The 27,910-nt window shown below is 42.1% G+C and overlaps 2 protein-coding genes across 5 annotated transcripts in view; both read right to left on the bottom strand.

Moving 5' to 3' along the window:
- FBXO10 (F-box protein 10) overlaps nucleotides 1-20,838 on the bottom strand; it is a 63,926-nt gene extending 43,088 nt beyond the window's left edge. The window contains exon 1 of one of the 4 annotated variants that reach the window (XM_055301832.1): nucleotides 20,760-20,838. The gene's annotated coding sequence lies outside the window, so the exon portion shown is untranslated. Of the gene's footprint in view, nucleotides 1-9,331; nucleotides 9,491-20,759 lie in introns of those variants that run through there. The other 3 variants (XM_055301833.1, XM_055301835.1, XM_055301834.1) reach the window with 3 other exon arrangements.
- Nucleotides 20,424-25,816, bottom strand: TOMM5 (translocase of outer mitochondrial membrane 5). The gene is given in 3 exon segments (XM_055301837.1): nucleotides 20,424-21,054; nucleotides 25,524-25,617; nucleotides 25,620-25,816. Coding segments are annotated over 3 exon segments (258 nt in total). The 5' UTR covers nucleotides 25,749-25,816; the 3' UTR covers nucleotides 20,424-21,019.
- Between the last annotated feature and the right edge of the window lie 2,094 nt (nucleotides 25,817-27,910).

Genomic DNA, 27,910 nt, shown 5'->3' with positions numbered 1-27,910 from the left:
TTTCTCCTAAGACCCTTTCCTTTCCCTAATTTCTTTCATTGTAATGCATTTGAACCAATCCTCCAACATCTTAGAAAAAAAATTAATTGATGGGCAATAATTTAGGGTTTTCCGTGTGAGGCAGGGAACAAGGAGACCACAGAGGGAGTGGAGCTCACTGCTGAGCCCACTGCTCCACTCTGTGGCCAACAATACAGACACTGACACCAGGCCAAGCAGTGGGTGTATTCTTTATTGTCACCAAGCCAACATGTTTTGTAGCTGCTCACCATCCAATTACAAAAGAGAGTGAGACTTCTTTCCAGAGCAGTCATTGGCAGTAACAGAAATTCACCCCCGTGGGCATTGCCCCCAAGTTCCAAGTATCTGTTCTAGTGAGTATTCTGATTGCAGCAAGTGCAAACAAGGAAGGGCTTATCTTAAAAACTTATGTGAGCTATTAAGGATATGGGATTTTATAGACTAGGACCATGTAGGGTTGGGTCTCCCAGAGTCTAGAATGAAAGGTCTGGATCCACAACAGCCCCAAGGCCCTCAGCAGCTAGCCCTGTGGGTCTCTGCTCATCTCATGTCTCAGTCACTACCCATGGGTCAGCTCCAATCTCCTTTTACCTGGAGTCTATACACCCTTTTCCGTCTCATTGCTTCTGCTTCCCTGTAATACCAGCTAGCCAGTATTACTAAAGGCCTCACTCTACCTCATGGCTTCTCTCTACATACCATTTCAGCTTCAGTTTCTGTGGCTTAAGTGCTGTTCCATAATTCCCAGTTCACATTTCTAGGAACATGCATCTTGTTTTCCAGTAGATCATATTACAGGTCCTTGGTGAGCCTACAAATTGGCCGTTCTTGGGTCTGACATTCAGCTCTGGCCCAGGAAGTTCTGACTAGGGAGGAGGAACAGAGCAAGATTTTATGATAGAAAACATGGTTATGTGGGGCTGACATGACTGAGAGCTGTGGAGGTAGAACTCTCTCTTAGGTCCATGGGAATAACAAGCAGCACAGCTGACATGTGGAATACATCTCCACATATTAGAGAGTCCCACACTAGCTCTCCCTCATCTCTGCTGCTGTGGATCACCAGCAATGCCAAAGCACCGCCACTGGCATTAGTTGGTGGGTGAAGGGACTGCCTGACCCGACTCCTCCTTCCCCGTCAATGGGCTCATGAAGAGGTGATGTCTTCCCCCTTTTACTTGTACAGATTAATTGAGTTAATTCCAATCATATCCTCTTCTTTCTGTGTTACTCTTCCAAGCCATTACTTGGCAAGGTGGACTGTGGTAGCCATGACTTTTGTCTGCCCAGCAAACCTTCCCTCTTCTGGTTGCTCAGAGGAATTCTGCTCCCACTCCATTTAGTCCATTTAGGGGTGGGGCTATCATTCATAGTGCCTCAGCCCTCCATCTCATACTTGGCCCAAAGTAGAATCAGAAGATTCCATCACTCCCGCCAAGGATGGGGACCACTCAGGAAAGTTTGAGGAATGAAGCTGAATTAAGACATGCAAGATTTCAAATCTAAAAAGATTTTTTGAACCCCTGGATCCAGCTATGAAGTTTTATAAGCAAACATTTTCTTTTTAAAGTTCAGAGAGTCTATCTAGTAAGTTAATCACTTGCAACCAAGAGTTCTGACAAAACAGTATCATTTTCTCAAGTAAATTCTTTGCTCTTTCCTTTTTCCTCATCACATGTTTTGTGGGTCCTTAAATGACTAATCAAAGCTGACATACTGTGTTATGATTAGTCTACCACTAAGTGGGATGAGATAAGAGATCAAGTGGTCTAAGGTCCTCATACTGTCCAAAACAAGACAGGGATATTTACCACCCCTATAATTTATCAACTTTCGTTAAATTAAAATTTCAAGGGCAAACATTAAAGAAGAGAAAGTATATAATGTCCAAACTAGAAGGAAAAAGAGAGAATGACTAAAAACATCCCAAAAGGAGGGAAGAGCTAAAACAAAATGGAGTGCTGGCAGGACAAATACATTAAAAGCATAAATACGAAGACCGACTTAACCCTAAATACATCAGTAGTTATATTAAATAAATATGGACTAAATTTTCCAATTAAGAGACAAAAACAGGTGATGAAAAAACAGAACCCACATGCTATTTATAAAAGACAAATCTAGGGCAGCCTGGTGGCTCAGTGGTTTAGCGCTGCCTTCAGCCCAGGGCCTCATCCTGGAGACCTGGGATCGAGTCCCATATGTCAGGCTCCCTGCATGGAGCCTGCTTCCCCCTCTACCTGTGTCTCTGCCTCTCTCTCCCTCTCTGAATCTCTCATGAAAAAATAAATAAAAATTATTAAAAAAAAAAGACCAATCTAAAACACATAGCACAGAAAGAATGAAGATAAGATATACCTTGCATAGTTAATCAAAAACAGATGCTGTAGCTACACTGGTATCAGAGTTTAAGGCCTCTTCCCACCCCCAAACTAACCAAACAAAAAACCCCACCATTCTTTAAATAGAGATAAAAAGGGCAACCTTATAATGATAAAAAGGTTAATTTACCAGGAAGATATAATAACTTTTTATTTACATACATTTGATAATATGGCTCAAAGACAGAAAAAAATTAAAAGTACAGGCAAATTCATAATCATAGTTGGATATTTTAACACATTTCTCTCTTTAATAGCTAGAAGAGGCAAAAATAAATCAGAAGATCTGAATTAGTAAGTTTGACCCACTGGAATACAGAACACTGAATCCAGTAACTACAGAAGTCACATTACTTTCAAGCACACATGTAACATTTATAACGGACCATAAACAGAGACCTAACAAAAATTTCAACAAATTTCAAAGGATTAAAACTATTCAGAACAAGATCACGGACCATAATCAATTAATAAAAGATAACTAGAAAATACTCATGTTTGAAAATTAAGAAGCACATTTCTAAGATACCTATGAGTCAAAGGGGCAATCACAATGGAAATTATAAAATATTTAGAAATAAATGGCTAGGGATCCCTGGGTGGCGCAGCGGTTTGGCGCCCGCCTTTGGCCCAGGGCGCGATTCTGGAGACCCCAGATCGAATCCCACGTCGGGCTCCCGGTGCATGGAGCCTGCTTCTCTCTCTGCCTATGTCTCTGCTTCTCTCTCTCTCTCTCTATCATAAAATAAATAAAAAAAAGAAAAGAAAAGAAATAAATGGCTAAAATACCACATATCAAAACTTGTGAGCACTTCCTAAGCAGTATTTAGAGGAAAATATGTAGCCTTAAATGGAAAAAATCGAAAGAATACAAATGAGGGCCGCCTGGGTGGCTCAGTTAGTTAAGGGTCTGCCTTCAGCTCAGGTCATGATCCCAGTGTCCTGGGATCAAGTCCTGAGTTGGGCTCCCTGCTCAGCAGGGAGTCTGCTTCTCTCTGCCACTCTCCCTTGCTCACTCTCTCAAATTAATATCTTTAAAAAAAAGGGGGGGGATATGAATGAATGAACTAAGCATCAATCTCAAGAAATTGGAGGGGAAAAAAAAATCCAAGTTATTTCCAAGGAAAGTAGAATGAAAAAATAAAAGAGCAGCACTTAGTGAAATAGAAAACCAACTTACTATGGAGAATACCCATGAACATAAAAGCTGGTTCTTTGCAAGGAAATTACTGAAAACTAAGGAAGAGTAAATGGGAGAAAATTTAAAAATGAAACTGGAACAAAAAGGGGCACATCTCTACAGATGCTGCAGACATTAAAATAACAAGAAAATATTATAAACAATTTTATATAAATAAATCTGAAACCTTTAAAGGGACCAATTCCTGGAAAAATATCATTTAGTAAAACTAAAGAAGAAAAATTTTAAATTGTTTTATAACCATTAAAAACATTGAATCTATGGTCAAAAATAACACAACAAAATAAAACTTCCAGAACCAGATGGCTTCGTCACTGAATTCTCCAAACATTCAAGGCACAAATGAGAGGAAACTAGAATGGATGGTAGGTGAGGAAGGTAACAGGCATTAGTTACATTTTTGTGCTAGCTGTGGCAGTAGGGATTATACTTTGTCCCACTAACCTTCCTCCTGTAAATTTTCACAGAAATTATGACCAACCAGAATCCTACAGCTGTATCTGGGTGGAGTGAATTTAACAAAAGAAAAGAATGTAGAGAATACTATTAGTAACCTAACCAGAGTCTCTACCAGCCAGCATACCCATCCTCCAGATAGGAGTGTCAGCTAATGATAATGTACTAATGTCCCTTCTCTGGAAAACTGCCACCTCACCTGGTTATACAGTTCCCCTCCTCCCTCCATCCTGCTTCTCTCATTCTCCTTTTCCTGAGCAGGTTTCCCAGTATACCACTTGAACACGAATTCCCATCATTCTAGGCCCTGCCTCTACAGAATAGGATCTAAGATATCACTATTTAGGAGGGTGAAAAGAGACTCACAGAGTAGGAGATACCCTTAAAACATGTAACTGACAAGGGACCAAAGTATATAAAGAACTCCAACAAATCAGTAAGAAAAACTGAAAAACAAGCAAAAGACTTGAATAGGCAGTACACAAAAGAGGATATTCAATTAATAAAAAAGCACTCGACATTAGTAGCAAGCAAGGAAAATTAAAACCACAAAAGATATTATAGGCCCACGAGAATAGTTTAAAAATTTTAAACGGATGATACTATTTATAAGAATGTAAAAGCAACTGGAACTCTTGACATACTGCTGGCAGGAAAGAAAACTGGTACAATCTCTTAGAAAACTGGCATTATCTAGCAAAACAATTCCACTCTGACAGATTATCTAAAGAAGCTTCACAAATACAACAGAAAATGTCTAAGGATGTTCTCAGCTGCACTGTTCTTGATAGTCAGAAGCTATAAGCAACACAAATATCTGTAAACTATAGAATGGATTATGACATATATCATGAAACACTGTACCAATGAAAATGAGTGTGGTAATCTCATGGATGCAACACACAAAGCAAAAGAAGCAAACACAAAACACACACAGTATAATTCTATGTATGAAATTATAAAACTAGCAAAATTAAACTATACTGTTTAGGAGTGCCAATATAGGTGACAAAACTACAGAGAAACATATGATTATCACGTAAGTCAAAGCAGTGGCTTCTCTGGGAAGGAGGTTGATTTAGAAGGGGTGCTACTGAGTACTGGCAATGTTCCACTTGTTGACATGGATGGTGGTTCCATGTATAGGTCTCTTAGAATTGTTAAACTATGTATACATTTTTAAGATTTATTTATTCATGACAGAAAGAGACAGAGAGGCAGAGACACAGGCAGAGGGAGAGGGAGAGAAACAGGCCCCATGCTCCCATGCAGGGAGCCTGACGTGGGACTCAATCCTGGGTCTCCAGGATCACACCCTGGGCCAAAGGCAGCGCCAAACCACTGGGCCACTGGGGCTGCCCTATGTATACATTTGTAGGGTTTCCTTGCATGCATTGTTATATCTCATATTTTTAAAGTTTAAAATAAAGAAAATGAGGGGCGCCTGGGTGCCTCAGTTGGTTGGGTAGCTGCCTTTGGTTCACATCATAATCCCAAGGTCCTGGGATCGAGCCCTGTGTTGGGCTCCCTGCTCATCAGGGAGTCTGATTCTCCCTCTTTCCCTGCCTCCACTTGTGGGCATGTGCTCTCTCTCAAATAAATAAAATCATAAAAAAATAAAGACAATGAAGCGAACATACCGATTATTGTTTGATTCTTAGAAAAGTTGAGGTAACTTCATTTTTAAATTAAAACCTTGCTCCCAATTCCTAACAGAGTACATGCCATTTAAATTTGCAATAATGCCTACTTTTCTTGGGATTACAGGTGGAGAAACAGTTTCCTAGGAACAGCAATATGGTTTGCCAAGAGTCTTCCAGACTCCTCTTATATATGAAAAGTTAAATAGGCACCCAATGCCCTAGGATAGCTACCTGCCATTTGAGAATTCTTAGTAGGCACAATCCTGAAGAGGAGATAGAACCAATTCTCCAAAACGCCTTGGGTTAGGGTTAGGAAGGGACTGAGCCGCCGAACCCTGACAAAAGGTTTGAAAATAGGATAATCTCCTGAGTGGTCTGGGGTGGCCCTGACCAAGGCTGCTAGCACAAAAGCCGCCACCCCTCCCTCAAAGAGAACTCACTAGAGGACTGGGGGAAAGCAGCCTGGTGACATGCTCAACACACTGCCCAGAGTGAGGTGCTTCAAAAGAGAAAGGCTAAGCATGTGAGCACAAACTAGAAAAGCTCTAACCTTGGAATCCATGCATGGGATCAAGCTGACAGGAACCTGGTCCAATAAGGGCGCTGAGCAGCAGTGACCACACATCCTTGGAGCATGCAGGACAGCTCTTCAATAGTGATACCATATAGCTGTGTCAGAAATAACAATGTGGGTGGACTGCTTAGACTCTGGAGTTCTCTCTCCTCTGGAGAGTGGAAGTCAGAGTGACTTCTTTGGATTGTTTAAGCCCCCAGGGCGCTTGGAAGTGGAAGACTTCAGAATTCTCACTAAAGGGCATTAGAGGACTTGGGAGATTACTTGAAAAGTAAAGAAATTTTCGACTGTATTTGAACCCAACTGGTGAAATGAGACCAGGTTAAACCTGATAACACAGGTTAAATATCTGAAACAGGCAAAATCTTAACCAAGTGTCTCTATTATCTACCTTTAGACACACAATGCCACGTGTATGAGCAGGAAAGTAATACATCACTAACAGAAGGAGGGTAATGAGAGAAATGAGCAGGCATTTCAAAGTCCATGATAGGTGACTTAAGAGAAGGTTAAGACAAACTGAAAGAACAAATGCTTCTTGTACCATCTATTACTACTCTGTGACTGAGACACGTAAAAGGAATTCGTTTCTTTTACATCTTCCTTGTAGAGCATCTTAATATGTGATATCTCCTCTCTTTGTAAAGTAGGCTCCATGCCTAGTATGGAGCCCAATGCAGGGCTTGAATTCACAACCCTGAGATCAAGAGTCAGACACTTAACTGACTGAGCCATTCAGGTGCCCCTACTATGTGATGTCTTCTTGGTTGTCCAGGACACTCCCACCTCTCAGAGCTCTCCCTGGCTCCTAATCTACACCTGTATCAGTGGCCCACAGATCTGCCCTTGCACATGGCAATGCCCTCAGACTATCCCCCCAAAGATTACGAGTTCCCTAAACCAGGGTCTATCTTTGTTTTTACCTCTATTTCTACTTATTCCCACTCCTCTTGGCCCTGGCACCAATACATGTTTCTTTTTTTTTTTTTTAAGTTTTTTTTTTTAAATTTTTATTTATTTATGATAGTCACACACACACACACACAGAGAGAGAGAGAGAGAGAGGCAGAGACACAGGCAGAGGGAGAAGCAGGCTCCATGCACCGGGAGCCCGACGTGGGATTCGATCCGGGGTCTCCAGGATCACGCCCTGGGCCAAAGGCAGGCGCTAAACCGCTGCGCCACCCAGGGATCCCCCAATACATGTTTCTTAAAGGAAAGAATGGAGGAAAGGAGGATGGAATAGTATGAATGCACTGCACTGGAAAAAAACAAAAACAAAACAAAACAGAGGACCACCACTAGAAAGCAGAAACCCACAGTGAGCTGAGGACTGCTTGACCATGTATTACTTAACAGCTACTTGTGCTATCATAAAAACAATTCATCTGATAACCATGGAAACCAAAATGAAGGCACTGTGGCGAGGGTGGCTCTTTTCAGAAATCTAAAAACAATAAGAGGCCTGAAACCAGAAAGACAAAGAAATCCAAATGCTCCAGGCCAGAAGGAAATCCTTTCCTAAAAGCCCTGACAAAGCAGCATTTTCTTCAGCTTCTAGAGGCTTCAACGAGAGCTAAGGGACCCGCAGTGACAGATCATGAAATAATTCAGACCTCTCTGTGTGCTTCTGTCCCTTGGGGCCAGCTGCTAGGAGGAAAGCTCGCTGGGAGATAGAACTTACTATTATTATAAAATGTACTGAGAACCAGCAGAGGGAGAGAAATAATTTCTCCCCTAGCTCCTAGTAGGTGTACAAGCACATAGTAGGTCTCCACTAATACGTGCTGAATACATGAATTATCTTAGAACTCAGGGAAAGCACAGCGTCTGGTTAACAGTATGTGTTCTTTCTACCACCCAGTGCCAACATGCTGTTGGGGACCAGGAATTAAAGTCCTGTCCTCATTCTGGGTCCAGTTTCTTCATGTGAGAAGGGAGACAGCTGGATCAGAGTTTCCCAGGCATCTTCCTACTCCATCAGTCACTGTACTGTTCTTTTTTTGGTGGCAGCACATGCCTGGCACTTTTCTTTCCCCCTCAGAAGGAATCTGATACCCATCTGCTCTGGCACATTAATGTTCCCATCCTGCCTGACTCATTTGGTAGGAACAACAGGTTCACATGCCAATTGTAAATGAGAAGTCAAAGGGGGCCCAGGAAGAGAAAGGGGGAAAGGATCTCACTTGGCCTCTTTCTTAGGACATCCTAACAGTACTCTTTTCAGGACTAAATATATACAACCTGAAGTGTGATTATTCTAAATACCCCCATGTGAAGCACTCTCTAGTTTACTAAGTTAACTCAACAGTATTTACATGGAAAAATTGAACACTTCTGCGCCGGACACTGTGCTAAGCCCTTTACACAGAACCTCACGGCAACTTCACAAGCTAAGTACTATCATTATCTACTTTTAACTGATGAGGGTTTTGTCTGGCTCAAGGTCACACAGCTGGTAGGTGGCCGAACTAGGATTTGAACCCAGGTCAACCTGACTCCAGAGTTCGGTTCTTCAAATGGCTGTCCCACCTGTTCTCCACTGCAGCCCTAAGACGGAGGCAGGGCTGGGGTTACCACTTCTACTTTAAAAGATGGAAACACAGACTCTCCGAGAGACTTGGGGCTTGCACAGAATACAGAGGACACTTAGTAGGTGCCCGGCCCCAGGCGCCCCTGCCTTCCCGGGGAGGGCTCTTCCCATCGCAGGGATCTGCTTCTTCCTCTTCGGCTTCACTCACACACCCGCAAAACCTCAAGGCTGAAGGCAGCCGCGGAGGTCCACTTTCTCCGCCGGGCCGTGTTACAGGCTGGGAACACGAGGCACAGCCTCCAGGTGCCGGCGGAGAGCGCGAGCGCCGCGCCGCGGGCGGCCGGAGGGCACCCCCTCCCGGTCCCGCCGGGGCCAGGTGTTCAGCCTCCGCCAGGGCCGCGGCGCCTCGGCGGCAAGCGCCTCAGGTCCCCGGGAGGCCGCCCCCTGCTCGGGGCCCCGGGCATCCTGGGACGCGAGCGGCACAACTTCGCCCTCGGCCTCTGCGAGCCGGCCGCCTCTTACCTCTCCGGGGGCTCTCCGGGGGCTCTCCGGGGGCGCTCGCCCGCAGCAGTCCGGGCCGAGGGAGCCGGAGCCGGAGCCGCGCCGCAGCCGAGCCACGAGGACTGCGGCGCGCGGCCAGGGGCGGGAGGACGCGCCGCGAGCCCCGCCCGGGGGCGGACACCTGCGGGGCTCCTGCGGGCGGGCGCCGTCACGTGACGCGCGGGGCGGGGGATGCCGGGAGCCCGGCGGGCGGGCGGCGGGGGTCACGCTCCCAGACCCCCGCCGAGGAGCAGGGCCTGGACTCCCTGCAGGGAGGGGTCGGGGAGGAGAGCCAGAGGGAGACGCCAGGGAGACGCTTCGGATGCTGCCAAGTGGAGCTTGTGGAAGGACGATTACGGCTCCTGCTGCATGGCCCCAGAAGGGCAGAAATAGAATCAGTGGGCGGAAATTGCAGGGAGGTGTGCTGGGGTCAATACAAGGAAGAGTCTTCCAATCACCAGTTATCTGTCAGGGTGATGCGCTGCTCCAGGAGGTGGTGAGCGACTTGTGGGTGTGTACGCAGGAGCACATTCAACGAACTGACCACTGGCTAGGGGCCAGACAATATGTATTAAATCATTGTATGTATAGTGTTGAACACAATGCCAGGCACACAGCAAGTGTTGCATTGGTGTTAGTGGTTGCTGCCGGTGTTAGGGACAGAGATGAACAAAACTTACATGGTTCCCGCCCTCCTAAAGTTAATTCTTGAGTGGATAAGGTAGACATTAATTACATATCATTTAAATAAACGTATTTATAATTATGGTAAGTTCACTGAAGGAACCCCGATTTGAAATTATGGGGCAAGGTGAAGGTGGTTGGGGAAGATTTCTCAGAGGAAGGTAAGGGGTTAGCCAGATGGAGGAGAGGCAGGGAAAGCCTGAGTGAAGGCTTTTGGGTGGGATGGCGGAGGCAAGGCTGGGCAAAGGAAAGAAGGTTGCTCTTTAGGTAAATGGAAGATGTCCAGATTGTTAAGAGAGAACAGTATAAGCGAAGTTAGGTAGGTAGGTGCCAGATCATGTAGCACTTACTAGGCCATGATAAGGATTTTACATTTTTATGTAAAAGGAAGCCATTGATGTGGTGGAGGGTGTGAATGGTTTCCTACCTTTGTAAGAAAAACAAAAAACTATGCCAGCTACTATGTGGAGAATAGACAAAAGTAAGACTGGAAGCAGGAAAATTGGTTAAGACTTGGACTGGGGTAATGGTAATGAAGACAGAGGGAAATAGATTTGAGATACTTTTTTTGAGGTAGAGTCAAACCTGTTTGATGAGGGTCATTACAGGGATTCCTCATTTAGCTTAGTTCACTGACTGGGCACATGGAGGTGCTATTCATTGAACTGGTTAACTACTGTAGAGGAAGATATTTACAAGTGGGAGATCAAAAAATCAATTTAGGACTTGTTAAATTTAAGATGCCAGGTCACCCAAATGAAGTGATCAGAACGACAGCTGGATCTAGACCCCTGGATTTTAATTACTTTTAACACAGGGCTGGAACTGACGACCCTGAGATCAAGACCTGAGCTGATATCAAGAGTCAAATGCTTAATGAACTGAGCCACCCAGGTGCCCCGCAGACCCTTAGATTTTATAGAAGAGAATGTCAGCTACAGAAATTTAACTTGAGAATGCTGTGAAAAATTAATTTTTGCACTGGATTGAGGTTTGTAATAGCTGACTGTTGTGGTCCCATTGACCTCTGTTCTGGTTCTATAGAATGTATTCTATAAAAATGTATTCCATCTGTTATCACCACATGATGAATTTGGCATTACAGATTCTGGATGAGGTCCAAGTTACCATGCAGCTGCTTTCCTTTATAAATTGAAACAAAACAAAGCAAAAAACACCCTAAGCCTAAAGCCAACAATTTCTTTTGAGCAAAGACACAAAGCTGTATACACAGAAGCCAGATATAGTAGAAAGACTGCTCTGACTTAGGTTAGATCAGAATAGGGTTCACACTACAATGAGCTTGATGATTTATCTTATTGATGACTGGCAAAACTATGACATGTTTAATCCTTTGAAAAGTGTCCTATTGTATGAAACTGGCAGTCTAGATATATGTCAATAAGCAATCAAAAGTCTGACTTTCTGGATTTGTGCCAGCCAACATTGTTTTGGTGTTTCTATAGAACAGCTAAGCCCTTCAAGAGTGCAACAGCAGCTCTCATGCTGTCTGCCTTTTTGTGCAAGCCTCACTTGCTCCATGGAAAATGTGATTTTATGGAGCTCTCCCTTCTTTCTGCTTGTATCTTGCATGCATGCCTCTATTCTACCACTTGCTGTCTACTGACTTCTCCATTAGGTGAGAACTTGCTCACCTTTGCAGCCTAGCATAGTTGGTATTTAAAAAGGATATGTAAACATATGCCATCTCCTTGGCCATGTAATCTTTATTTACCTTGCTTTACAGAAAATTAAGGCTGTGATTTGTCCAGGGTCAACATAGTATATGTGTTATTCTTTTTGGCTGTCCAGTTATCTGAACTCCCTTCCTATATTTGGGAATTCCCCATCTTTGAGCTTGTTGGGAATCAGAGCAGATCTTTCATTTTAAAAGCTGAGATCCAGATATTTTCTCTGCTTCTCCACATGACCCTGACAGTACAAATTATCCCCTCGACTCTGAATTGGGAGCCAGAGACAGCAAAGTGGAGACCTGGCATAATTCTCTTTGGTGACCGTGGCAAACACAGCAAGGTGAAGTTCTTAGAGCAACACTGGCTGTCAGGATAGTGCAGCCATAGGGTTCTGGGCCTGTGGCTTTGGTTAATGGTGGCATCTAATCCTTGGCAGAGACGGGATCTTCACTGCACAAGGTTGTGTGGAAGGACCAAGTAACAAAGGGTGAGGTTCTAGTTGCCTAGTCTGAGCCCTATTCTCCAGGCCTCCTGGTGATGCTAAATGATCTTTAATAGTTTCAATGAATTACTTTTCTCTTTAAATCTACCCAAACTAGAATTGGGTGTTTCAAGCAAAAAAATCTGACTCATAGTCACATAATTAAGAGTGGAACTGAAACTATAACCAAAGACTTTTATCTACTAATCTAGTGTTCCTTCCTAACATAAATCTTTACTCTCCAACACTTTTACATTACACATTGGTATCTCTGAATCACCCTTTGTTCACCAAACTTATCCTTTTAATGCCAGCTGATTATTTCAAACGACTGTATGGTGAAGCAGCTGCCAGTGCAAGTTTGAGATGCAGCAGTATCATTGTCAGTACAGCTGCTTATGTAATACTAACTTTTTTTGTCCTTTATAGACATAAGTGAAAAATTAATATACAAATGTGGCTGAGAAAAAGATGAAAATTATCAGATGTGCTTAAAGTACATCTTAAGCCTTAGGAGAATGTTTACTGCCTTAAAGATAGGTGTTTTGTGAAGGATATAGTTTGAGAACATTTCACAAAACATTTCATCGGGTAGTGTTTAAAAGATAGTGACTTTGTAATTTTTTTACATCTCGTAACAAGTCTATTCAACTTTTATATATATGATTTCTATGTGTTTGTGAACTTGTACAAAAGTAGACAAGTGGCACCACATACACATCTGTAATACTGAGTTCACACAACTAGCCTATAAGTCACAACCATTCGGTCTCCTATGTGAAGTCCATAATGCAAGGTTGGGAAAAGACCAGGTGCTTTATTTGTAATTTCCTACTGTAGCCTTTGAGAAAATAAGTTTCTGGTGGTTATTCCTGTGTAATTTTCAATTGCATTATATACATTAGCCAGCAGATGTCAGGATGCAATCTCTTTCTTAAGACTAAAGAAGGAGAATAAAATAAACAGGAGTTTCTGAAAGGACTGAAGGTTTTCTTGCTCTTCTGTGCTCAAAACACACTGGATCACACTGGCCTTTCTTCCTTAAACACACATGCTTTAACACTTTTTCAAAAGTCTCCCCATTCTTTTATCTGGTCAATTACTATTCATCTATAATCTTAATTGGTGTATCACTTCCTCAAGGAGCTTTCCCTACTTCCTCCCCAACCCAACAGGTCAGGGCTTCCCTATTTCAAGTTCTCACAACTACCTGCGCCATCACCCCCACAACATTTTATAGAGTATTAGGTAATGTCTGCCTTTCCTGCTAGCTTGTAAGCCTCTTAAAGACAGGTACCATGACTGAATTCCCTTCAGTCTCAGCTACCAGTGCCTGCTCCTCTGTAGCCACTGAATAAATATCTGTGAATGTGCACACCTCCACCAAACAGAATCGGAATTATTTTTCTGAGGCCTATACAATAGGTGTTGTCCAGAAAGTCAGTTTTTCCACCTTCAATATAGCACTCATTTATTCAGCCCCTTCTTTGTAAAGATACTATGTGGGGCAGAAAAATGTGTGAGACAGCACTTGTATTCTTTCAGTAACAGAGAAAAAGACAATGATAGTAACCCTTTTCCCATAATAGCAATCCCTGTTTTAGAGTATCCATATTCAGATTCTTACTTGTTTCCCGCAAAGAACCTATATCCAACCTGGCCCACATTGGTCACAGCAGTTAGGGAGTTCAAGAAGGAATCTTTCTTAGCTTCCATACTTTCATCCTAATCTGTCTGCTGGGACAATTCTATGACAAATACACTTTTAGTTTTTTTGTTTTTTTTTTTTAAGATTTTATCTATTCATTCATGAGAGACAGAGAGAGGGGGCAGAGAGGGAAGCGGGCTCCTTGCAGGGAGCCTGATGTACTCGATCCCAGATTCCGGGATCAGACCTGAGCTGAAGGCAGATGCCCAACCGCTGAGCCACCCAGGTGTCCCACTTTTAGTTCTTAAGAACAGCACTCAGACTCCCACTGTTAGGTCTTCTCAAGGTTAAATACCTTTAATTCTTTGAATCTTCATAGCAGGCTTTCCAGTCACCTCTAGTACTCTAACTACCAAACTCTACTCTGACAAGTTGGCTACTCCTGAAGTCTGTCAGGAGACCTTAATATTGTCATTTTACAAATGCAATCTTTTTTTTTTTTAATTTTTATTTATTTATGATAGTCACAGAGAGAGATAGGCAGAGACACAGGCAGAGGGAGAAGCAGGCTCCATGCACCGGTAGCCCGATGTGGGATTCGATCCCGGGTCTCCAGGATCACGCCCTGGGCCAAAGGCAGGCGCCAAACCGCTGCGCCACCCAGGGATCCCTACAAACGCAATCTAAAATTGCTTTCATTTTTAGTTGTGACTCTTATTCCTAAATCAGCCCAGAATTTCATTAATTGGAAGGGGCCTTAAGGTTAACTCATTTAGTGATTACCCAAAGCAGATCTTGGACGAATTAAAACACCTGGATGCTTTTCAAAAAGATGCCTGGGCTCCATCCAGAGCAATTTTAATTTAGAATTTTTTGTTTAAAAGCCTCCCATGTGATTTGGTATGTAGCTTGTTTTGGAAAGCACCTCTGTGCACAATGCCTGACACTGCCTTATATACCATACTCATTACCAGTGTTCTTTTCCGTTATACTTGAAGCTCTCCTGCGGCAGGGAGCCAAGAGGTACCTGTGTATGAAAATCCTTCCAAACGTTAAGTATGCATTCTTTGATACCCAGGTATCTGACAACGAGCAGCCATTTACTCTTATTAAAGTTGTATGTGAACAGAACATCATTTCCTCATATACATGAAGACACGTTTATCTTAGAGTCCCTTTTCTACCAATAAACAGATATTAAAAATATGCTATCTTACCATCTTTTTAGACATGAATCAGGAAGAAGGAACTAAGTGATGTTTTGAGTCTGTTATCTAGCACAAGTTCAGTAGAGTGCTTGCTAACAAAAGTGAAGGTTAAGGGGATCCCTGGATGGCTCAGTGGTTTGGCGTCTGCCTTTGGCCCCGGGAGTGACCCTGGAGACCAGGGATCGAGTCCCACGTTGGGCTCCCTGCATGGAGCTTGCTTCACCCTCTGCCTCTCGGTCTCTGTTTCTCATGAATAAATAAATAAAAAAAATCTTAAAAAAAAAAAAAAGTGAAGGTTAAAGAGGAAAAAAAGTTAAACTAAATGCCTTTTCCCTCAACACTTTAATAGCAATCATTGTTTCACTAAGCTAGTAACAATATTTTATTAAGAATAATTTTTTAGACTTAGTAGGCTTAAGATCTTATTTGTACTTTTACTTTCATGTTCAATAAAGATTCTTTGTCATTTGCTTCAGACCAATGAAAAGAATAATTATGAAAATTGAGTATTTATAAAATTTTTGCTGATGTAAATATATATTAACCCTATTAAATTTTACTCAGAAGTACACTGAAGTTATATAAAAGCTGCATTGTACTAATACTATGATGAACAATTCATTTGATCATTTCCTATATTTCCTTGTTTTCTTATCTACCACATTCCTAAAAACTTTTTCTTTGCAATATTTTTATTATTTTAAATTATCTATGTATTGCTTTCTATCCCATCGGCTCAAATAATCAGAGGCAATGCAATTTGAATTTTGGGAAGAAAAGCATCTTATAAACTCCCATTGCTGTATCACATGCAGCAGTAGTCTCCATGATGTTTCCGCACTGTCCCATAAAAATTAGTCTTCAGTCTCCTGGTATCATGAACATATTTGCACTTAGCGATTTTCTTTCCTCCTAAATGAACATATAAATTGGGGAAGAGTAAGTTGTGGTAGTAGGGCCGGATGTGGTCCTTGTCAGAACCCTCCCCTCCAAAACATACTTAGCTGTAAAACCAACAAACTCAAATATACCATCTCCTGTGCTAACAACCTGAAAGGCCACACAACATTGGTGATATTTCTTTCTTTTAGAACACAAAATGAATGGATTCTATTTCAGAGAAGAGGAACTTTTATCTACATGGAAAGTGAAGGAAAGATATTTCAGGCATAAAGAGGTCTTCAGGGCTGCTGCTCCACTGTTCCCACTCTTGCAGTTGACCTCAGCAGCACTGACCCCTCTATTTTCTTCTGCCCATCAGCTCCTTCCTTTTCTTCCTGATCCAGCTTAGATGGCTTGTGCATTATTTCAATCACTCCCTCACCCTGTCATTTCACCTCAGCCATGTGGCAAGCCCCAGCTCTGGATGACCCAACTCTCTACGCTCTCTGAGCCTGCCTTTGGACAGCAAAGCAGTGCTAGAGAAAAAGGCCACATTGAGGCACTGCAGATTCATAATCCCCCATCTTAACTGGGGTACCAATCTCATCTGACAAGCTTAGCTTTCTCTAGTTAACTTATTCTCACACTTCTCATAACTAATTTAAAAACGTCTTCATTCTAATTCTATTTAATGAATACTCCATACCTATAAGGTGCCAGGATGCCTTCTAGGTACTAAGATACTACAGTGAACATAACAGACAAAATCCCTACCCTCATAAAGCATATACTAAATGAAGGGAGATAGATAACAAAAGAAATTGCATAAGTATACAACTTGCTGGATTTTCACAAGTTGAAACATCCCATAACTTATAAAACAGTGGGAAAGGTCTCACTGAAAAAAAAAAAATGCCATTAAGCAGAGACCTGAAGAAGTGAGACATTTAAAAATCTAAGGGAAGAACATTCCAGACAGAGGAAACAGCCAATGCAAAGGACCTGAGGACCATGTCTAGTTTGTTTGAGGAAGCTAGGAGGCCAGTGTAGCTGGAATCCTGTGAAGAAGGCAAGGGTCATAAAAGAGGAGATCAGAGATGTAATGAGGACCAGACTGTACAGGACCTTGTAGGCAACTGTAGGCACTGTGGCTTTTACTGAGCAAGATAGGGAGGTTTTGGAGAATTTTAAGCAGGAGATTCAATGAATAAAGAGAAGAGATCTGAGGACTAAAGGCTGGGGTACTGCAAGTTTCATGTTAGAAATAAGGAGGAACCCACAAAAGAACCTGAAAAAGAGTGGGTAAGTGGAATAGAAAGGGTGGAAAGAAAATTAGGAGATTAGTGTTATGGAAGGTCTGCAAGGTCGTTACAATAATGAAAGTGTGTCCAGTGCAGCAGACAGTGTGAGACAGGTCAGTGTTAACCTTGACAAGATCAGTTTCAGAGGATCACTGGGGATATAAGCCTAACTGGAGTGGGCTCAACAGACCACCAAAGAAAGGAAATGAAAATAAACCACTTCGGGATCCCTGGATGGCTCAGTGGTTGAGCATCTGCCTTCGGCTCAGGGCATGATCCTGGAGTCCCGGGATAGAGTCCCATGTCAGGCTCCCTGCATGGAAGCCTGCTTCTCCCTCTGCCTATCTCAATACCTCTCTCTCTGTGTGTGTCTCATGAATAAATAAATAAATAAAATCTTAAAAGGAAAAAAAAAACAATTCACTGAGGCATTGAACTATGAAAGAGAACAGAGAAATGGCATGCTAGATGTGGAGGGGTGAGGATTCAAGAGGACTATGGTGGATGTTGTGGTGAATGACCCAGATCTCAACCTTAGGACCAAGGCACTCATTCCCCCAGCAGCTAAGAGTTTTGGCTGCTGACAGCTCAAAGCTGCACTGGTTTACATGTTGTCTATGGCTGCTTTCACACTGCAAGAAGAGTTGACAGGGCACAGAGCTCACAAAGTCTAAAGTATTTATCATTTGACCCTTACCAGAAGGTTAAAATGTCTAGCTGATTTCCTTTCTGTACCATCTACTGTATCTATCTGGTGCCTGCCTGATCTTAGAGGTAAACAGATATGCTTAGCTCAAGCAAAGGAGGGGGAAGAAAGTTCACACTCCTACACTTGTTCTTCCTTCCAAATCTAGGCCCATGTTTGCCCACCTGTAACCTATGGAACAGTGTTATTGAAATGGTAACTTACTTATGGAAGAACTTCAAAAAGCAATGATAAGGAGTTTAATAATGAAACTCAGTGGTAGTAGGAAGAACACTAACCTGATTGAGGAGCAAAATTCTAAGATTGTATCCCTCTATAAAATCTGTGGAATAATATTTTCTCCCAATTATCCACATTTCTTTTTATGCTCCATTTTAAGTTTACAAAACTCCAATCTGCTATGGTCCTTTCCTATTTCACAATACACCTTCAAACCAAATGTATGCACATGGCCAATTGTTTTCTGATGTACCATGTTCAAACTGTTTATTAAGTATTAGATACCCCACAACCCTGTGGAGTTTATGACCTGCATTTTTAAAAAGTCAGTGATAAAAAAAAGCATACCATCACATTTCCCTTACCCTAGCCTGAACCCTAGCCAGGGTAACAATCACACATCCCAAGAAAAGCACTTAAGGATAGGAATACAAAAAGCAAGCATTAAAAGCCCCTCAACCTTGGGACAGCTGATATTAGCCACCAAATCTTCCAGAGTCTCAAACTCCTCATCTGCAAAATTAACAATGTTATTAGATAATGAATTTAAGTAATGTTGAAGTTTGCATATAATTAGAATTAAGCATGCTATCTCACAACATCTGAAAATATGAATGAAACCTACTAATGCGGTGACTGCTAGCACAAATCACTTCTCATCACCTTATACCAAACACTAACCATTAACAATAAACAGCATTTGGCAAATGTTAGGCACTGTGCTAATGGCTCCACTTGCATTCTCTTACTTTATCCTTACATACTCTGAAGTAGACAGATATTCCCACTATGCTAATTTTATAGGTGAAGAAAATGAGATATAGAGGTTCATTTGCTAAAAGTCATTCATCTCCTAAGTGTTGGAATCAGGAAACAAAATCAAGTCTGCTTGTCTTTAGGGCCAGTGACTGTGACCATGGTGCTATTTACCGCACCTCCTTAGGTCAGGAATGGATCTAAATTACCAACATGAAACACAGCATCACAGGGTAAAAACATATGCTATTTGGGTAAAGATGGTAGATCGAGCATAAATCTACTTCCACTCCCTCCTGAAATTCTATTAAATGACAGTAAAGATTTTCATTTTAAGGCATAATTGAAAAAGAAGAGAGGGGAAAAAAAAAAGAAAGAAGAGAGGAGACAATAGCAAAATGTTAGAAGTTGGAAACAGACAAGTAGCAAATAACATGGTAGCCCCAAGAAAACTAAAACAAACAACCCAATTTACATCCCAGAATCCCTAAAAGGTTCAGGAACCAAGATCTTCATCTACCTTTCGAAGTAGGAGTGAAGGAATAGACACTAAAATAAGGATTGGTTGAAGATCTAAGTATTTGGAATGCTCTCTGCAATTCTACATAACTAAGCAGCTTCTTGCTCAGCTCCCTTCCATAAGTAGTTTATTTTCTGAAAAGGGTAAAATAGAGGGTTCTCTGGATTATGGGATGCCAGGCAGGGATGGGCAGAAGTGCTATACTCAATGCAGAGACTCAAATGCATACTAGACAGGAGATAAAGAAAACAAGATACAGAAACAAGAGATCCAACATGGGAGAAGAGGAAAGGAATTCTCAGGATTGCAGTGAAGGGAGTTCCCAGAATACAGCCCTTTACCAGGTACAGGAGACTACAGTCCAGACTGGGACAGGTCAGAAAGCCCTAGGAAAGACTTACTTGACAAGATCAAACAGAGTATCTAGTGAAACTGAACACTGGGATCAATTTAGATACTTGGCAAAAAGTCTAGTTGATTTAGTGGTAAGTTCGTAGAAAATGAAGCCTAGGAAAACAAAAAGACGTATAGGAAAAGAAAACAAACAGCATTTAGAGTTCTTATGAAATTAATTCAAACAAAAGCACACTAGGTACACTGGAAGGAAGAAGAAATGAGGAGAGGTAAGAGTGATGGAGTTAAGGAGAGGAAAGAGACCTAATTCTTCCATACATGGAGAAGGCAAGGTCTAAAGAGAAAAATCAAAAAATAACAATATAATCATGCTGTTTAGAGACATGAAGGTAAATACCAAAAAAAATTAGCTAAAAAAGAGGTAACTGTAGTTGCCTCTGGGATGAAGGTTAAGGACTGTCCCCTTCCTCCAATAAACTTAGAGAACTATCTGATGTAAAATACAGCATTTTTTCCTTTGGTGGTACTATAGATTCCCAGCATCAAGCAGTAACGTTGCCTTTTATACATAAAGATTGCTCAACAATAAAAAAATGTCACTTTATCAGCATCAGCAAATCCTTCAGTCCAAAACAAGAGGAACTCAGTTTAATGTAGTTTGTAATAATTACAATATCAAAGAGGTCTGCAGCAAAAAGTAGGTTAAGAGAAATAAAATCCCAATTTTTTTCTTAGTTGATACTTTAATTAAAAATATAGACCAATGGTCCTGTGCTCAAGTGTTGTTGTGGCTGTGTGCTGGCTTTTGTAAAATATAACTAATCATAAGGAACAATTCAGCATATGTACTCCAGAAAGAAGTAAAAATGTAAACAGAAATTAGCAAGACAGTGCTATTGTAGACAGAATTCCCTTATAATTAATACTTGTTAGAAAATAGAGTTTGACATTACTTACAATTATATCAACATTCACAGAAGCTGAACATCACAGGCATATGGGTGTAATATCACCACAAGATGTCTTTACTTCCCAAGTATTTTTAAACTTTAGCTATGAAGGTCAGTTACCAGAGCCACACTTGTTCTTAACAAGTAGAATTTTTATGTCCATTCATCAAAGAGTCTCTTACATCTTTCTGGGCCTATTCATTTGCAGATCGAGTAGAAATTGTAACTGGATTCCTCATATCTCGCATTCACATATGATACCCATCTTCATATGCTGTCCAATTTCTTTAGGATAAAAGGTGCTGAAAGAAAAATAAACCCAGAGTTTCAGATCTATTAGCCCAAAAGTTACATTACAGAATTTATAAGACTGGAGGGGAAATCTTAGAGATTTAGTTTACTACATTTTTAAAAACAACTCCAAATAATGGCCAAACCTGAGACTACAAACCTAGTAAAAGAGACTCACCATCTTTCCAATGTCATGAAGCTCTGACTATATTCTAAGGTCCACTTTTACACTATATAAAATCTTTTCTCCAGGTAGTTCTCTTACGACCATAAAGAACAAATTCAATCCTCCTTTAAAGGACACTCTTTTTACTTTGGGTGATTTAACCGTTAAAGGAATAAAACACTAGAAAAAACAAATTGCCATTTTTCACCTTTAAAAACCTATCTGAGGGATCCCTGGGTGGCGCAGCGGTTTGGCGCCTGCCTTTGGCCCAGGGCGTGATCCTGGAGACCCCGGATCGAGTCCCACGTCGGGCTCCCGGTGCATGGAGCCTGCTTCTCCCTCTGCCTATGTCACTGCCTCTCTCTCTCTCTCTCTCTGTGACTATCATAAATAAATAAAAAAAAAAAATTAAAAAAAAAACCTATCTGAAGGGTGCTGGGTAGCTCTGTTGGTAAAGGTCTGACTCTTGATTTCAGCTCAGGTCACGATCTCAGGGTCTGAGACTGGGCCCAGCACCAGGGGTCCCTGCTCAGCACAGAGTCTGCTTGGGATTCTCTCTCTCTCCATTTCCCTCTGTTCCCCTCTCCCAAATAAATAAAGCTATATATCACTTATGTAATCCAAATCATTTATGACACAATCCTACTTCAGTTCTTATAGGGTTTGGTAGGAAGGTGCAAAGAGAAAGGGCTAGAAAACAAAAATGTTGTTAGAGTGATCTAAATCTAAAGAAGTGTTATGACTGTCCTATATTAAAAGTGCTCTGGCTGAAATATAAAGCACACAAAAAGATGTTTAACATCACCAATCACTAGGACAATGCAAATTAAAACTACAATGAGATACCACTTAACACCCATTAGGATGGCTACTATCAAACTGTTGGCAAGGATGTGGAAAAATGGGAATCCTTGTGCACTGTTTGTGGGAATGTAAAATAGTACAGCTGCTATGGATCACAGTATGGTGGGTCCTCAAAAAATTAAAAAGAGATATCTGTATATCCATGTTATAGCAGAATTACTCACAGTAGCTAAAATGTAGAAGCAATCTGAATCCAAGACGGATGAATGGATAGCAAACTGTGGTATATTTTAAAATATGATTCAGCCTTAAAAAGGAAGGAGATTCGGACATATGCTATAACATGGATGAACCTTAGGACTCTGCAAAGTCAAATAAGCCAGTTACAAAAAGACAAATATTGTATGATTCCACTTATATGAGAGCCTTAAGAGATGTCAAAATCACAGAAAGAGTTTTGGTTTTACAAGATAAAGAGTTCTGGAGATGGTGGTGATGGTTGTATAACATTATGAATGTTTTTGATACCACTAAACTGTACATTTAAAAATAAATTTTATATGTATTTTACCACAATTTAAAAAATTAGAAACTAGAAGGGGCCATGACCAAAAAAGTGGCCTGAAGGATCTTCTTTCTCAATACCCATACTAAAGCAATAAAACATATTTTTAACATTAAACTGAAGATACTGAGATCTATTGAAAGCTGGCAAAGTCAGCAGTATGCCCATATATTTCTAATTTTTGTCAGATTAAAAAAGTAACATTCATTAAATGAATAAACAAAATGTGGCGCATCCACACAATGGAATATTACCTGGCCATAAAAATGAAGGAAATACTAATATGTGCTGTAATATGGATGAACCTTGAAAACATTATGCAAAATAAAATAAGCTAGACACAAAAGGTCACATATTCTACAATTCTATTTCTGTGAAATGTCCAGAAAAGGCAAATCCATAAAGAAAAAATAGGTTAGTGGTTGCCAAGGGAAAGGGAAGGGAGAAAATGGGGGAATGACAGCTAATGGGCATGGTATCCCCTTTAGAGGTAAAGAAAATGTTCTAAAATGGATTGTGGTGATGGTTGCACAACCCTGACTATGCTAAGAACCACTAAATTATACCCTTTGTTTTTTAAAATTTTTCTTTCTCTTTCTTTATTTATTTCTTTCTTTCTTTCTCTCTTTTTCTTTTTCAGGATTTTATTTATTCATGAGAGAGAGAGAGAGAAAGAAAGAAAGAGAGAGAGAGAGAGAGAGAGGGGCAGAGACACAGAGGGAGAAGCAGGGTCCATGCAGGGAGTCTCATGTGGGACTCGATCCCGGGACTCCAGGATCACGCCCTGGGCCAAAGGCAGGCGCTAAACTGCTGAGCCACGCAGGGATCCAAAAATTTTCTTTTTAAATAAAATATAAAAAAAACCTAAAAATAAAAATAAATAAATAAAATATAATCGACACACAGTACCCTGTTAGTTTCAGGTGTATGTCACAGTGATTCAATTTCTTATATATTATGAAATGATCCCCACAATAAGTCTAGTTATCACATAAAGTTATTACAGTATTGTCTATGTTATCTCTATACCATACATTGCACCCCAGTGACTTGTTTTTTTGTAACTTTAAGTCTATGGCTTTTAAGCTCCTTCCCCTATTTTGTCTATCTCCCACTCTACTCCCTACTGGCAATCACCAGTCTGCTGTCTGTGTTTATCAGTCTGTTTCTGAAGATTCCACATATAAGTGGAATCATATGATATTTATCTTCCTCTGACTTATTTTACACAGCATGATAGCCTATAGGTCCATCCATGTTGTTGCAAATGGGAAGATTTTTATATCTAAGTAATATTCCACTGTATATACACACATCTTCTTTGTCCGTTTATGGATAGACCCTTAGGTTGAACTGCACACTTTAAATGGGTGAACTGTATACATGTAAATTATATCTTCTTTTAAAAAGTGGTAAGGTGGCTCAGCAGTTTAGCGCTGCCTTCAGCCCAGGGTTTGATCCTGGAGACCCAGGATCAAGTCCCACGTCATGCTCCCTGCATGGAGCCTGCTTCTCCCTCTGGCTGTGTCTCTGCCTCTCTCTCTCTCTCTCTCTCTCTCTGTGTCTCTCATGAATAAATAAATATTTTATTTTATTTTTTTAAATTTTATTTATTTATGATAGTCACACACACACAGAGAGAGAGAGAGGCAGAGACACAGGCAGAGGGAGAAGCAGGCTCCATGCACCGGGAGCCCGACGTGGGATTCGATCCCAGGTCTCCAGGATTGCGCCCTGGGCCAAAGGCAGGCGCTAAACCGCTGTGCCACCCAGGGATCCCCGATATTTTAAAAAAATAAAATAAAAAGTGGTAATGTGAAACAGTATTCTCTGTTTTTTTTTTTTCCCTAAGAAAACTAATTCATATCAGATACAAAGGTCACCGAAAAGAAGCAAATGTTTTACTGGCAGCTAAGTCAACAAAAAAAGTAAGAAGAGAAAAATAAGTTGGGAGTCGCAAAAAAAAAAAAAAAAAAAAAAAAAGCTGAAGATTTGGGTTTCTGTTCAGCAGGGCTCCCTCTCCTGGGGAAGCAAGGTAATATCATAGTCAGTGATGGGGTACCAAGCTTCAGTGAGCTCGGGCCTAAGCCCAACATGAGCCTTCTACAGGATGACCTCGGTATGGCCTTTATTTATCTGAATCACTTCTGCCTCTCCACCAGACATGTTCGCAAAACACAACAAGGTGCAATGAAAAGAGAGGTGAAGTGAGAATTGGGGGGTGGGGTGCAAATCACTTCTGAGATTCCTACCAGCAAAGCTAGAGACGTGACCTACAGAGGTGCACCCAGCTCTAATATCCAGTGTGCCTTTAGCTCTGACATTTTGTGTTAAGACCCTCTGAAAGGTGAGTTCTCATTTGCAAGCGGGATATACAGAATCTTAAGCCTGGTCTCCCTCAAAGCACTACTGTCAAGACCAGACAACGCAAAAATATGCTTCGGCCAAACGTAAATTCAAATAAACCTTCAGGAATTATTATTATTAACCATATAGACTCATGCCCTTTCCTTCTCATTTCTTCCAAAAAGAAAAAAAAAAGAAAATAAGAAAATAAAGAAAAAAAGCAATTATTTACCCCACCCTCTGTACAAATAAGCAATATTTTTTTGTATCTCAGAGGTCAGCACTGAAGGAAGGAAACGTGGTATTAAGGACTGTGGATTCTAGATCAAGATCGTTCACTGGATCTCTGAGTGACCTTGAGCCAGCCATTTCTCCATTCGAGCTCTCCGTTTCTGTCGGCAAAACGAGAGCTGCTGCGAGGCGGAGGTAGTCACCCTCGAGGCTCTTTCCATTCAAACGCTCTTAAGGCAGGGCGAGGCGGGACTACCCTCGCAGGCCGAGCCACCGCAGGCACTTCTGTACCCGGACCCCGACCCGCAGACCCCCAGCTGCGCCTGCGCCCGCTCTCCTCGACACACATGTCCTACCCTCCCCGCGACCGCTCAGCTCGCGGCCCCCACAGAACCCCAGGACCAGAGTCGGGCGGGCCATGTCCGCGAGCTCCCCGCGGGTCTCGCGGCCGCAGCCCGGGAAGGACACTCACTGACTCGCAGCAGGGCCACGTAGATAAGAAAGTTCCGTATGGACGAGATCACATCCTCGCGCATCTTCCGTTTCATCTCCTCCGGGTCCAGCTTCGGCGCGAGGCCCTCGATGCGGAACATCACGGCTCTGCTTCTCAGCCTCGCAGCGGCCACGCTCCGCTCTCCTCAGAGGCTGCCGGGCGCCCGGAACTCGGCCCCACCCCATTTCCTGTTCCCGCCCCTCGTGTTCGCGCGCGGCGACGGGGGGCTGCGAGGGACAATCCTCTTCCTGCCTGAGAGGGTCTGCGGGGAGCTGCCTGAAGAGGGCGGTCGTGGTCTCTCAGTCACGCGCGCCGCCGGGTCCTCCGGTGTCCTGAGCCCGGCGCTGTACGCTGCAGAGGGCTTTTACACCTCCGAGCGGGCGGTGCACGGAGACACCGCCGTACATCATAATAGCTACGGTTCTACGCCGTGAGTTAGGTGTCAAAACCTCCATTTCCTGGGTGAGAAAACTGAAGCACAGAGAGCTTTAAAACAACTTGCCCAAATATACTTTAAAATACCTTGGCGGGGGGGGGGGGGGGAGGGAGTGTTGAGGAAGGGAGATGAAAGGATATTAGAAAAATGTTGAAAATCAATTAGAATGATTAATATAGCTTTTTAATTAGTCTATTTTGAGCATGTTTGAAGATTTTCCTGAGAAGTTAAAAGATGAAGGTGATGAAACTTGCTTTGCATTACACAGCTAGTAAATGCAATAGGTTTTTTAGAATGTTATTGTCATCCTCATCTTATTATATACAGAAATTTGTTTGTTTATTTAAAGTAAGCCCTATGCCCCACCTGGGGCTTGAACTCAGGACCCTGAGATCAAAAGTCCCATGCTATACTGACAGAGCCAGCTAGGCACCCCTGCAGTAGGGTTTTATATTTACCTTTGTAGGACTCAGACATAAACGTTTTTAACTCCATATTATCGCTATATTCTCATTTCTGGTGTTAATTGATCCTGATAGATTATCATGTTGGCCCAGTAATACAGTATATATAAAACAAGTTCAGGTCCTTTCAACATTTCACAGATGAGGAGGGGGAGCTGAGAAACCAAGTGCACTGCTTAGAGTCATTCTGCTAGTGATAGGTAGTGATGGGTTTTTTGAGATTTTATCCATTTACTTGTGAAAAACAGAGGGAGAAAGAGAGAGAGAGAGAGAGAGAGAGGCAGAGACATAGGCAGAGGGAGAGGCGGGCTCCCCACGGGGTGCTGGATGTGAGACTCCATCCCAGGCCCCAGGGATCATGACCTGAGCCAAAGGCAGAAGCTCAACCACTGAGCCACCCAGGTGCCCAGGGGCAGGGTTCTAATGCAGATAATTACAATATCAAGTTGCACTCTCTTTCCCCTGCACCCCACTGCTCCTCTCTTAATCTTTAACCATTAGTGCCTGCCTGGATAGCCAAGACTGGAGTCAGGAGGTAGAAGTTTAGTGCAATCAGATTCCCTGTCACAGAGTCATCAAAAGAGTGCAGCCCCCAATTTTGCAGGCCAACTAGCCATATATAATTTTTTAAAGATTATTTATTTATTCATTCATGGGAGACACACAGAGAGAGGCAGAGACAGGCAGAGGGAGAAGCAGGCTCCCTGCAGGGTGCTCGATCAGGACTTGATCCCAGAACCCCAGGATCATGACCTGAGCCAAAGGCGTCTAGATGCTTAACCACTGAGCCACCCAAGTGCCCAGCCATTTATAATTTTTAGACACAAACCAGATGATTGAATTGCTCACATAATTCAAAACCAGAATATATCTGGGATGCCTGAGTGGCTCAGTCTGTCAAGCGTCCAACTGTTGATTTCAACTCAGATCATGATTTCAGGGTTGTGAGATTGAGCCCCACCTTGAGCTCTGAGCTGGGCATGGAGCCTGTTTGGGTTTTTCTCTCTCCCTCCCTCCGCCAGCTGCCCTCTCTAAAAAACAAACAAAGAAAGAAAAAACCAGAATGTGCCTTCCTGACTGCACATTGCACAACATTGGATTTAGATAAATTAGAACATTAATTTACTGCAGTAACTGGTAACTAAAGCAATGCTGCCCACCTTCCTGATTGATAGAATGTAAGACATTGGGGCAAGAAAGAGAACTCCTCTACATATTCGGGCTTTAGTAACCTCTCCTATCCTTAACTCATGTAGGGGAATAGCAGAGGCAGCTCTGGAATGGAAGGGGCTGCTCCCAAGGAGCAGCCACTATCCAACACTTTGAGAGTGTATAGAAAGCCTGCACTGACCCTGGAAAGCA

The sequence above is a fragment of the Nyctereutes procyonoides genome, unplaced genomic scaffold, assembly GCF_905146905.1.
Source record: "Nyctereutes procyonoides isolate TBG_1078 unplaced genomic scaffold, NYPRO_anot_genome, whole genome shotgun sequence".
NCBI classification, from domain to species: domain Eukaryota; kingdom Metazoa; phylum Chordata; class Mammalia; order Carnivora; family Canidae; genus Nyctereutes; species Nyctereutes procyonoides.
The sequence above is the reverse complement of the archived record's forward strand: the minus strand, read 5'-3'. Positions and strand labels throughout refer to the sequence as shown.